The sequence below is a fragment of the Electrophorus electricus genome, chromosome 22 (genome assembly GCF_041902795.1).
Source record: "Electrophorus electricus isolate QZ-2024a chromosome 22, ASM4190279v1, whole genome shotgun sequence".
Taxonomy (NCBI): Eukaryota; Metazoa; Chordata; class Actinopteri; order Gymnotiformes; family Gymnotidae; genus Electrophorus; species Electrophorus electricus.
This window is the reverse complement of record NC_137518.1, coordinates 2,036,862-2,047,631: the sequence shown is the minus strand read 5'-3', so window position 1 is coordinate 2,047,631 and position 10,770 is coordinate 2,036,862. Positions and strand designations below refer to the sequence as shown.

Sequence of the window (10,770 nt, the reverse complement as noted above, 5' to 3'; positions counted from 1 at the left end):
TGCTGAGGCGTCGATTCCCCCAACTCTGGCACCTCTGCGTCTCCCCTCCGCTGTTGGTCTATCGGGTCCGTAGGGCAAAATCGGGTCCGCAGGGCAAAATCAGGCCAGGCTCCTCTCTTCTCTGTTGTCTTCACCATCCATTTCTCCCTCTGTCTATATTTCCTGACTACGCCACACCAGGACATTGCAATTACGAATTTAAAAAGGCGTGAAAATAAAGCATCGCCCCCGCGCAAACATCCTTCAACGTTTTTTTACATCTTTCACTCCTCGTGGTGTTTTAAGAATGTCCTACGATGGAAATCATTCATAGTTTTAACAGCAGTAATCCAGGCTGCAAACAGCACCCTTTGTTTAAGAGTAACCTTGTAGAATGAAAGGGGTTTAGGGCTGTCATAACTTTGCATACCTAGTGAACATTCTGTGTGTGTGTGTGAGAGGCTGTTCAGTCACATGGGTGCGCTTGAAGCAATGGGGTCACGTTTACCCTCCAAAGCGGGTCATTCTGTGCTCAGGAGTCAAGGACATCAGGCTCATTAAAAATGCATTTGGTGACAGAACCTGGGTAGGGGGAGGGGCGACTGAGCCCTCCCCGTCGTTACACTCATACATCATTCTCCACCCTTTCATGTCCACTGAGACCCGATGTCCCAATTCTTCATATTACCATGTAAACCCAAGGCAGCCCACGGCACCTCTCTGCTCTTGGAAGAACAACCCCGGCTGTAGCAATCCCCTGCATTTGAATTCTGTGAGTGACGTAGCGCACCTGTTTGCAATTAATTTGTAGCCACTGTCCTCGTTCAGAGAAACCACATCAGCAGCACACGCAGTAGGTCAGATGTAGAACATCTCGCTTGTACCAGTGACATAACTGCCACTAATGCTCTTTTTTCCCTTCGTCAGATCTATATCAACAGTGGATGACGGCTGTGTCAGATGTAATTACCATCAGATGCCATTTTTAGGACTCGTAATGACTACAGATGTCGTTTAAGTGTTAATTACGACGGACCAGCATAGAGAGGACAACCCAGTCACATAAACAGTGTAAATCCATCGTGTAAAGGCAATCCTGAGGACTTGGGCAAAGTTATCGGAGGCAGACGGCTTTAATAATGTAGACAGTAAATGTGTGTTACGTTAAATCATGTTTGCTGGTCTAACACCAGCATGTAAACATGCTCTCGGAGGTCATAAGGTTAGGTTGTCTAGGATGGTTTGGTCTCCGTACTGTTGTTGGTGATCCGGTGAAACTAAGCACTTCGTGCCCAAACCGCACTTGCCTCAATCTCATTATCTCTAAAACTATTTGTTTAAGCAGAGCTGTGGTGAAAATCAACAACAGAGTCCAACTGAACTAGCAGAAAAAGGCTCAAAAGATGAGCTTAAAAGGATAGCTACAAAACAACACAAAGTGCAAATTAATTTAATATCACACCACTGAAACCATGCAAGTAAACAATGTGTGGCAGGCAATGGGCAAGTGTGAGGATTTTATTGACTTTGACAGCTAGATAACTGGGTCAGAGCATCTCCAAAATGGCAGGTCTTGTGGGGTGTTATTACCTACGAAAAGTGGTCCAAGGAAAGACAACCGATGTACCAGCGACAGGGTCATGGAAGCCCAAGGCTCACTGATGTGTGTGGGAACACAGATTAGCTCATCACATCCCACATCAGAGCTGGAAAAGCAAAACTATGTTTAAGTTGTGTGAGGGAAACTTTTTCCCACCTGCTTAAAACCAACAGAAATTTGTGAGTACATGATGGGGGTTTTTTTCTAGGCAAAAAAACCAAACTACTAGTCCACCTTAAAACTCTGCCAGCTATGGTCGAACTCAGGAGCTCTTGGCTTTCTCGTGCAGTTTGAATGCTAAAACCGTGGAGTAATTAACTTCATGAAATTAGAGAAGTGCTTTACAGGTTCACTTTTTCTTTTTTCCTCTCTGCGTCATTCATCACTAACCTGGGGAAGAGATGACACCAGGATGCACTACGGGCAGAAGGCAAGCCGGTGGTGGCGGTGTGATGCTCTGGGTAATGTTGTGCTGGAAAGCCTGGCATTCATGTGGATGTTATAGACAGTATTCCCTAATGACAGTGGCCTCTTTCAGTGGCATAACGCACCCTGCCATGCTGCAAAATTTGTCAGGATTGTTTGAGCAACGTGTCGTACAAATTCCCAAGATCCGAATCCGGTTGAGCATCTGTGGGAAAACAAATCTAATCCATGAAGGCCCCACCTCACAACTTACTGGACTTAAAGGACCAGCTGCTAATATCTTGGTGCCAGATACCACAGGACTCCTTCAGAGGCCTTGTAGAGTCCATGTGTCTACGTATTATTGAATCAAAGGCCTTGTAGTGTCCATGTGTCTATGTATTATTGAATCAAAGGCCTTGTAGTGTCCATGTGTCTATGTATTAGTGAATCAGAGGCCTTGTAGTGTCTATGTATCTATGTATTAGTGAATCAGAGCTGATTTTGTACAAGGGGGACATACCCAAAATAATATAATAGATGGATGGATGGATGGATGGATGGATGGAGTAAGGAGAGGGGCCGAGGACTAGTGAGTATCAGAGCCACTATCCAGGATGAAACAATCAAGATCCAGGAGTACACCAGATACATCGCCCCAAGTGATGAAGCGATGACATTCCGACGCAAATGCTGTACACCCTGGGGTGATGACCCAGTGAGACGATGTCCTGAGGTGGCTGATGGTTGCTCTATTCACCTAGGTAAGGTCCTTTACGCAAGGTCCTGCTGACCTAACTCACAATGAGAGCTAGAACCAAGAGTCGCCACGTCGGACGTCACCAGGGTCAACAAAGTCTGTCAATTACGGCAGTTTAATATTCAGGTCCAGACATGCCCACTCTTTCATAAGGTAAAGAAAAGCACTTTTCACCTCAGAAAAAGATGACAGGACAGGTGTCATTCATCGTTCATGGTGCTGAAGATGCGCAAGCAAGAGCTCGAGCCGACTAAATTCGAAATTAATTAATGTCAGCATCATCCTGGTGGACATCAGGGCGTGCTGCCCATTTAGCAGGAAGAAACCATTAACAGATCAGCTACTCATTAATTCAGATCTCTCCCAGGCAGAGAGAGAGAGAGAGAGAGAGAGAGAGAGAGAGTGTGTGTGTGTGTGTGTGTGTGTGTGTGTGTGTGTGTGTGTGTGTGTGTGCAATTAAAATTTCCTTGGGAAGCTGGCATGAAATTTGGATGTAAACTTTGTAAGTGTCTATAAAAACAATGCACATTCCTAGCGACCATGTTCTGTTTCTCATTAACATATGGACAATACATTGTAGAAATCTCAGCATAACCGTCATTAAATTTGAACAAATCAGTAGATGGGATGCCATTAATATTACGGTGGAGGGCTACAGCCTGTTTGAGCGAGATGGAGAGAGGGCACGATCAGGACTCCCATGGTGCCAAACACCTCCCTGCTGGCTGTCCGTTAGTTATGCTTAACATGTAAACTAGCAATTGATGTTGGTTCAGGTTTTTTGTATGTGTCTTCTTAAGTTAGGCTGTGCTGTTTTGTAACCTAATAGCTTCACTGAGTCAACTACCATTTTTGACATGTGTTTATGTGTTCCTCTTTCTATCTTCCCTACAGATTCAGTGCTTTGTTTTTCTACTGTGAGCATGTCAACATACTAATTAGCAACATACTAATTAGCATTGAAAATGTGGTCTAATGGGAACTGTTCTTTACTGACACTCCAGTACTGTGGTATTTTCCTTTCTGATGACTTTAAGTGTGGCCCATCCCTTGGGATAACAACACGGTCCAAATGATTTCAATTACTGTGTTACTTGTAAGTAAAATAGCTTTACTATAATAATTGTAACAGCAAACAGCATCAGACGGATCCTTGGCGTTAGTCTGGGTGCATTACTTTAAAAAAGCAAAAATTATTTGGGATTAAGTAAGTGGATGAATCTTCAATAAAATTAGCAACAACAACAAAAAATTAAAATGAACGAAAACTGGATTCTGACCCCCCCCCCAAAAAAAACCAAACAAACAAAAAAAACAAAAACAAAAAAGAAACCCACACTGGCATATGAGAAGACTGGATGTTCTGGGGGACTGTTTTGTGTTTTGTTCATTACTCCTACATCCGGTAAACATATAACGCAAAATAAAAGCCGTTCACGTCGGCATTAAGCACCAGCCAGGGTCTCTGAGCAGCGAATCAGGCACTGATGGTGGACGCGGACACCGTATAAACGATCCCCGCTGGCACGGACAGGGAAATAGCACGGAGGCATAAACTTGTTAAGCATCCCAATAAGCGCCACCTTCCTCTCGCTATTAATATCCGCATCGTCCATCACTGGCGAGGAGCAGCTGCGCATTATCCAAATGACAACGTAGCGTACGTACAGGCTGGCACAACACCGGACAATCTGCCGTCTGCTTAGCATGCTATATGGTTCCTATGGAAACCATTACCGTGCTTAATGGGAGATGATAACGCAAACACAAGGGCCCAAAGTCTGAAAAAGGCTTAAAAGGCCGCTAAAAATGTAAAAAACAAAACAAAACAAAAAAAAAAAAACACAATGGGGAAAAAAGAAGCGAAAAAGTAAGAGATAAGTGTTGGAGACTAAAACTAAGGCAACTGAAATTCACAGTCCATAGCAAGTTAGGCAGAACCCAGGCCTCAACACAGGGCAGACTTGCTCTGATCACAATGAATCACCATTACAAACCCACACATTTCTCTGAGATCTTTCCGACCAGTGGCTAATAGGACACCTTCCCGAGACACAGCTTTCCAGTCCTATTGCCTCACAGCAACCTGCAGTTAGGTCTTACCAATAAATAAAATAAATAAATAAATAAAACCCACAAAAAAAAAAAGCAGAACTGAATACCTTGTACTAAGAAAGACAATTAGCACTCTGTGATCTGTACATAGCAAATGTGAGCATATTAGATGCACTACAGAAAACAACAATAATAATAATATGCCTCTTTCAGTCTCTCGCTCATCATTCTCAGAGTTGCTCACAGCTCTACCTACTCAGTCCGTTTAATCTTGGTGACAATACTGTTGACTTAGTTCTGTCTTCCAAGTCACACAAACCGCTGCCCCCGACATGGAATTTTCAACCACAAGCCACTACACAGTTATTAACTCAACGACTAGGTTTCATTTGTCAGCAGGCAACTTCCTCCACAGGCAGGAACAAAGAAAGACCCTTCAATGAGTGATACCCAGCAGGAGGACACTACTGCGTTACCAAGCAACAGCGCGTCTCATCAAAAACATTTAGAGAACTGGCTAAATACAGAGGAGTGCAGGGTGCATGAGAAACTGGACTGAGAGACCATTACCCAGTAAACAGGCTCAGATGTTTCAAAACAATGGTGAGCCTGATGGGAAAAGTTTTATGTGGATATTTTATCTCTTAAGTTGAACTTTACCATCAACATTTGGACTATAGCTCATTGCAAATTTTCAGTTACATGAAAATGACAAAATCCATGGCACAGAACACACGTTCTGGTTGTTTACTGATTTATTTACAGAATTCTTTCTTTCTTTCTCATTAAATGTATCGTATGTGATTTATCTACAAATCCTGCAGCTGACCATGTGCTTAGAAATCAATGTGTGCTCTGTCAATGCCCGGCTGCCATAGTAACGTCTGGCATCGTTACATACCCAGTGGGCATGACTAACCAATACATCGATACATCAATACATTAGTATCCATCATCCCATTTACCCACAAACGCAAAAGTTTTTTGTTTGTTTATTTGTTTTGTTTTGGGTTTTTTTTACGGCTGAAGAGTAAACACTGAAAACTACCAAAAACCCAACGTGCTCGTTTGGTGAGCGTCACTGCCGAGCAGTGCTGGCCTTTAATCGGAACTACTCCTGCACCACTAGAGAATACACCGGCAATCACTGAGAAGGGGAGATGTCATTCGTTAACAAGGCCGTCAGTATGAGCGGACGCTGGGATGCTGGTCCTCGCTCTGGACGAAAGGCTTGGCTGAGCTGCCCGGTGGGTCCTGTTGCTCGATGGACTGGTAGGCGTCCCTGTTGCGCGTCACAGTGGGAAAAGCTAGGACAGAAGACCAGTGAGAGGAAGGGGCCGTTAAGCTTTCAGCACGTGTCCACACACACACACACACACACACACACACACACACACACAGACACTCTTCACTCAGTCAGCACCAGTATCTCACTCAGTTCTCCAAGAACGTTACAGAATACCTTTCCAGTAAGTAACATTCAGCTTAGAGTTCAAAAATCTTTTGAAATCAACAGTATATTATTCAGTAATGCATATATTTTTTGACAGCAAGTACTTACAAGTTTTGTATATAATCACTTTTATAAAACTACTTTTGAAATACTTCGAGTACAACTGAAAACCCAATTAAATTACTTAGTGTTTAACTTAATTAGTTAATTATAAAGTAAAGGAACTGGCAAATCTGCCCTGCGCAAAGCCTAACCTCTGAGCGGCTGGACCATGTGAATAGGTTCTGCTCAGAGGCACGGTCATGTGTCTCCTCAGCTGATGTGAAGCATGCCAGCAGTACTCTGCTGCGGTCTGTTGCATGTCCACTTTTATGTTACCGAGCGGCAGCCCAGCGAAGGACTGTGACGCAAAATTCAAATTTCTGACATTGTAATGAACCTCACGGACCCTCAGAGGTCCAGAGTTATTTTCTGTTGTTGAAGTTAATATATAGGTCTTGGTATACTGCATTTTACATTCTGATTGAATTATTGCTGTGTTACAAGGTGCTTTTTTCATCACCAGTGATGGGTTAGGGTCTCAGAGGGTTAACCAGAAAAGTTAAAGAACAGAAAGTTCACAATCAACAAGGCCAAAAGAACAAAACCTCATTTTCTTAAAAAAAAAAATTTATTAAAAAGAATATTGGCCAATCTAATTCAGAAATAACTTAGCAGAATAAAAACATTCTTTCTTCAATCAATGGCACAAAAACCCACCACCAACAAAAATCCCTTTAAATTCCAAAGGCATAAACCACCAAGACATCCTCTTTGTGTATATATATATTGGTATCAAGAGACTCACAAGCTTTAGAGTTGTCAATGTATTATAAAAGTTCTTCACTCTATAGAAGAAATATGAATTAAACTTTAAAAAAAAAAATCAAATTCAAAACTTGCAGACTCAAGCATCTCAAAGCAATAATCTCTTTTCTGATCTTCTACACAACTGTCTGCCTTCCATCAAACTTCTATTTACAGTTTCCCTTTTTTGATGCACAACATTTCACAACAGATTTGATAGTAAGCCTGAAAGACCAGCGAGGAACGTTTACATCTTTGGACTCCAAACTAGAATTCAATCCCTGCATTTTTTTTTTTTTTTTTTTTTTTTTTTTTTTTTTTTTAACAGTAAAGCAGTCCGGATGTCAACTCGCATGCATACTGACACCATGACAGTCACATTCACACAAATCATAAACAACGGAAACAAACAGCGGCACAGGAAGATCGGTGAGAGGAAAATCCCACCGTCTGTTCACAGCGCACAACGCTAGAGGAGAAGAATAGAGAGCAAAACGCAAACACCCGCACAGAGACATCGACAGCGGCACGCGGGGTAAGGAGAGGGGACGGAAGCTCTCAGTAACGGCGGCCCAGGAGAGTGCTGTCAGCACTGTCAGTGGTGCACCGGCTGTCCACGGACGTCTCCAGGTCTGACCAGCAGAGACGGGAACACGGAGGACAGACGGGCAGCAGAATAGGGGACAGGTGGGAGAGAGTGAAAACAAAAGCAGAGAGGATGGGTGATGCATCAGTGACAAAAAGCACACACAACTTTAACTACAACATCAATTCGTCCCATCTAACATGTTAACACCGATGAGACATGTCAATCTGCACCCTTGAGCTACGACAGCGACTAAGCAGAAAACTTTGCCAATGATGAAAATTTCTGCATGCCATAATAGCTGAGTTATTTCACGGCACAGCGCATCAGCGATTCTATTGGTTTCTTCCGTCCTGCATTTCCCGGCCTACGCCTGTGGTGGTCACATTCTGCACGTGGAGGTGTCCCTCCTGCTCTAATGCTAATCTTTTTTAGGCTTGTGAGCTAAATCAGCCGTGTCAGGCTGGGGTGACCATCGAACTGGGCTGTTCAGGGACACTCCATCAGCGGCACTCTCGCATCCGAGATGAGCCACGGCCGCTTGCAGTGGGGGCTTGCCTTGGTCACATTGGGCACAAATCTGGTGCGTGGCAGCTGTACGCTACTTCATATCAAGACATGTGACATTTGTGCCATGCATGTCGGGAAAGGAGTAAAAGTGTAAGAAGTAAACCCTTCTAAGTTACATCATCAGAAGTCTGTACCACGCCATCAAAGGGCTGCTGTATACACCATGAATTATACTTACAGTTCATTAGTATTTGTGATGAGAGTTCACATTTTCAATGAGTCGATGCTTACAGTACGGCCCTTATGGCTATAATAATCTGTGCTGATCCCCCATCCCATGTGGAGTTGTTCATGCTCGGTGGGGCACTAGCCTCAGCCTCTTTGATCCCACATCAGACATTTGTCTTGTGACCGTCTCTCTAACCTAGCCACTGTCCTGCTTTGACTCAATATACTACAGTCTGTTTCAGAGAAACTCCCTTCCAAGGGCTCACAGAGAAAGACGCAAAGCAGAAAACCCCCAAATACCTCCAAGCACGCAGCCTGAGGTGGCATTTAAACGAGGCCGCAGACAGGAGAGCAGCACTGGGCTCGCTGCCTCGAGATGCTCAAAGGCAGAGCTCCCCACCGACCGGCTCTTGCCGAGAGGACGTGCACTTACCGAAGTGAATATTGTAGTCCCCCCCCCTCTCGCGGTACATCTGGTAGACGAAGAAGCAGGAGAGAGGCTTTAGGATCAGACTGAGGATCGCCATGCCGATGCTGAAGCGTCCCGTGTGCGTAATTCTCGCTTTCGCGGGGTAGAAGAGCCCAAAGTGGACGATGTCGGTCACTATGGTTACAGTCATTCCGAGCAGAAACTGAAAGCAGAAGTGAGAGGAGAGTTGTAGCACAATGTGAAACCTCAGACTAAAGCATATGTGACTGGTATTATAATATTCTCTCTCAAATACAGGTAACGGGTACAGAGGTTGTTTAATGGTTTAACGCGGCCTCACCACCGTAGGCGCTGTGTTAAACAACAAATTCGGGCAAAGGTGTGTATGAGGTCATCTTCCCTGTAACTAATGGCCAGTACCCTTGAGGTTTCGTTCGAGAAGGAACTTCTAACATTGCGACACGTTATTTCATTCATTTTCCAGAAAGCCTTCGGGTTTTTATACTGAAACGGAATGACCTACCATCAGTATGGCATCTACAGAGTCCCGCTGAGCCATGGCCCACACCCCCATGGCCAACATCGTGAAGTTCCCCCACGTATAAGAGGGAGGAAGCCAGAGCATGCAACCCCTGTTATTACACACGGAATTATTACACAAGCCAACAATTTAGAGAAACAGAACAAAACAATACAGAAAGAAGTCACCAACAAATGTAAGTCTAAAAGACTAGCATTTGTAGGGCCGCGTATGGGATTTTGGAATTCTTGCAGTTTTTGTTCCACTGAGTGGACCATTTCAGTGACGTTTGATATTTGAAGCATGACAAAAGGTCAGATTTGATCGCAGTTCTGAACAACTGTAGCGTGCATGGGTGGAATATCCAGCATACACAGTCACAAAGAAAATACGATTATGAAGAGAGACATCTCTTTGTGATATCGAGTTTGTAAGTCCTATTATTTTGTGTTTTGATCTCACCACAGCTTGGGAGCTTGTACCATTCATTCAATTCTAGTTGGGCATTTTCATTCTAGTCGGGAGTTTTTCAACAGAACTTTTGTCTCCACCACAGCAAAAACTCCAAGTCTTTGAGAGGTGGAGGCTGGGGTTGGGACAGCTTGAGAAATTCCACAGTAATGTGGGAGAAAAAAGCACCAAGTAGAAACATAATTCACTCACCAGATGGTCAGCAACCAGTGGATAAGCAGGATGGCCTAGACAGACAGACAGACAGACAGACACACACACACACACACACACACACACACACACACACACACACACACACACACAGACAGACACACACAGACAGACAGACAGACACACAGACAGACAGACAGACAGACAGACAGACACACACATCAGTGGACTTTCACGTGTCTCCGTGTCAGCTGTCTCGCGGCACAAATGAACCGAAGAGCTAAAGCAAACGGTCGTTTTAAGCACTTGAGTGGAAATCCAGAACGACTGGATGTCAATAATGACAGATAAACTTGATGGAAATGTCGCAGACGAGCCCGTTTCTTTTTTAAACATGTCAAACCGAATGAAAACACTTGAGAGAAACGGGTAACTCCCGGAGCTCGGGCCCGTAAACTTTCTGCTAAACTTCAGTGTCGGAATAAAGGCAAAACAGTTACCTTGAGGTTTATGGCTGGAACTTCCATTTCCACGGAGCGATGCTCGCTCTGCAGCCTGGCCCCGCGTAGCTCCGGTGGGCGGACTGCCTCGCGCTACCCAACGCTTGCATAACAAACCCATGTGACCACGTCCTGACTCGCTGCACGTGACGCGAAATTCCCCTGCCTAAGTGTGCAACTGGTGCTGAAATCAGGGCTCTTAAATGGGTGAATTGGGCGAGCGGTGTATCTATGCATGTAAGGCTGGATCAGCCTCTAAAACAACGCAAACATG

General features: G+C 44.3%; 1 protein-coding gene across 2 annotated transcripts; it reads right to left on the bottom strand.

Moving 5' to 3' along the window:
* Positions 1-5,536: 5,536 nt before the first annotated feature.
* Positions 5,537-10,648, bottom strand: agtrap (angiotensin II receptor-associated protein). 2 transcript variants are annotated; one of them, XM_027025264.3, is made up of 5 exons: positions 10,497-10,646; positions 10,036-10,070; positions 9,376-9,484; positions 8,856-9,054; positions 5,537-6,106 (listed from the first exon to the last, which is right to left on the bottom strand). In XM_027025264.3, exons 1-5 carry the CDS (start codon positions 10,521-10,523, stop codon positions 5,982-5,984), a joined length of 495 nt encoding a protein of 164 aa, XP_026881065.2. In that variant the 5' UTR covers positions 10,524-10,646; the 3' UTR covers positions 5,537-5,981. The 2 variants fall into 2 exon arrangements, with proteins under 2 accessions (XP_026881065.2, XP_026881074.2); XM_027025273.3 differs by lacking the exon at positions 5,537-6,106 and adding an exon at positions 6,904-7,730 and having other exon boundaries at positions 10,497-10,648.
* Between the last annotated feature and the right edge of the window lie 122 nt (positions 10,649-10,770).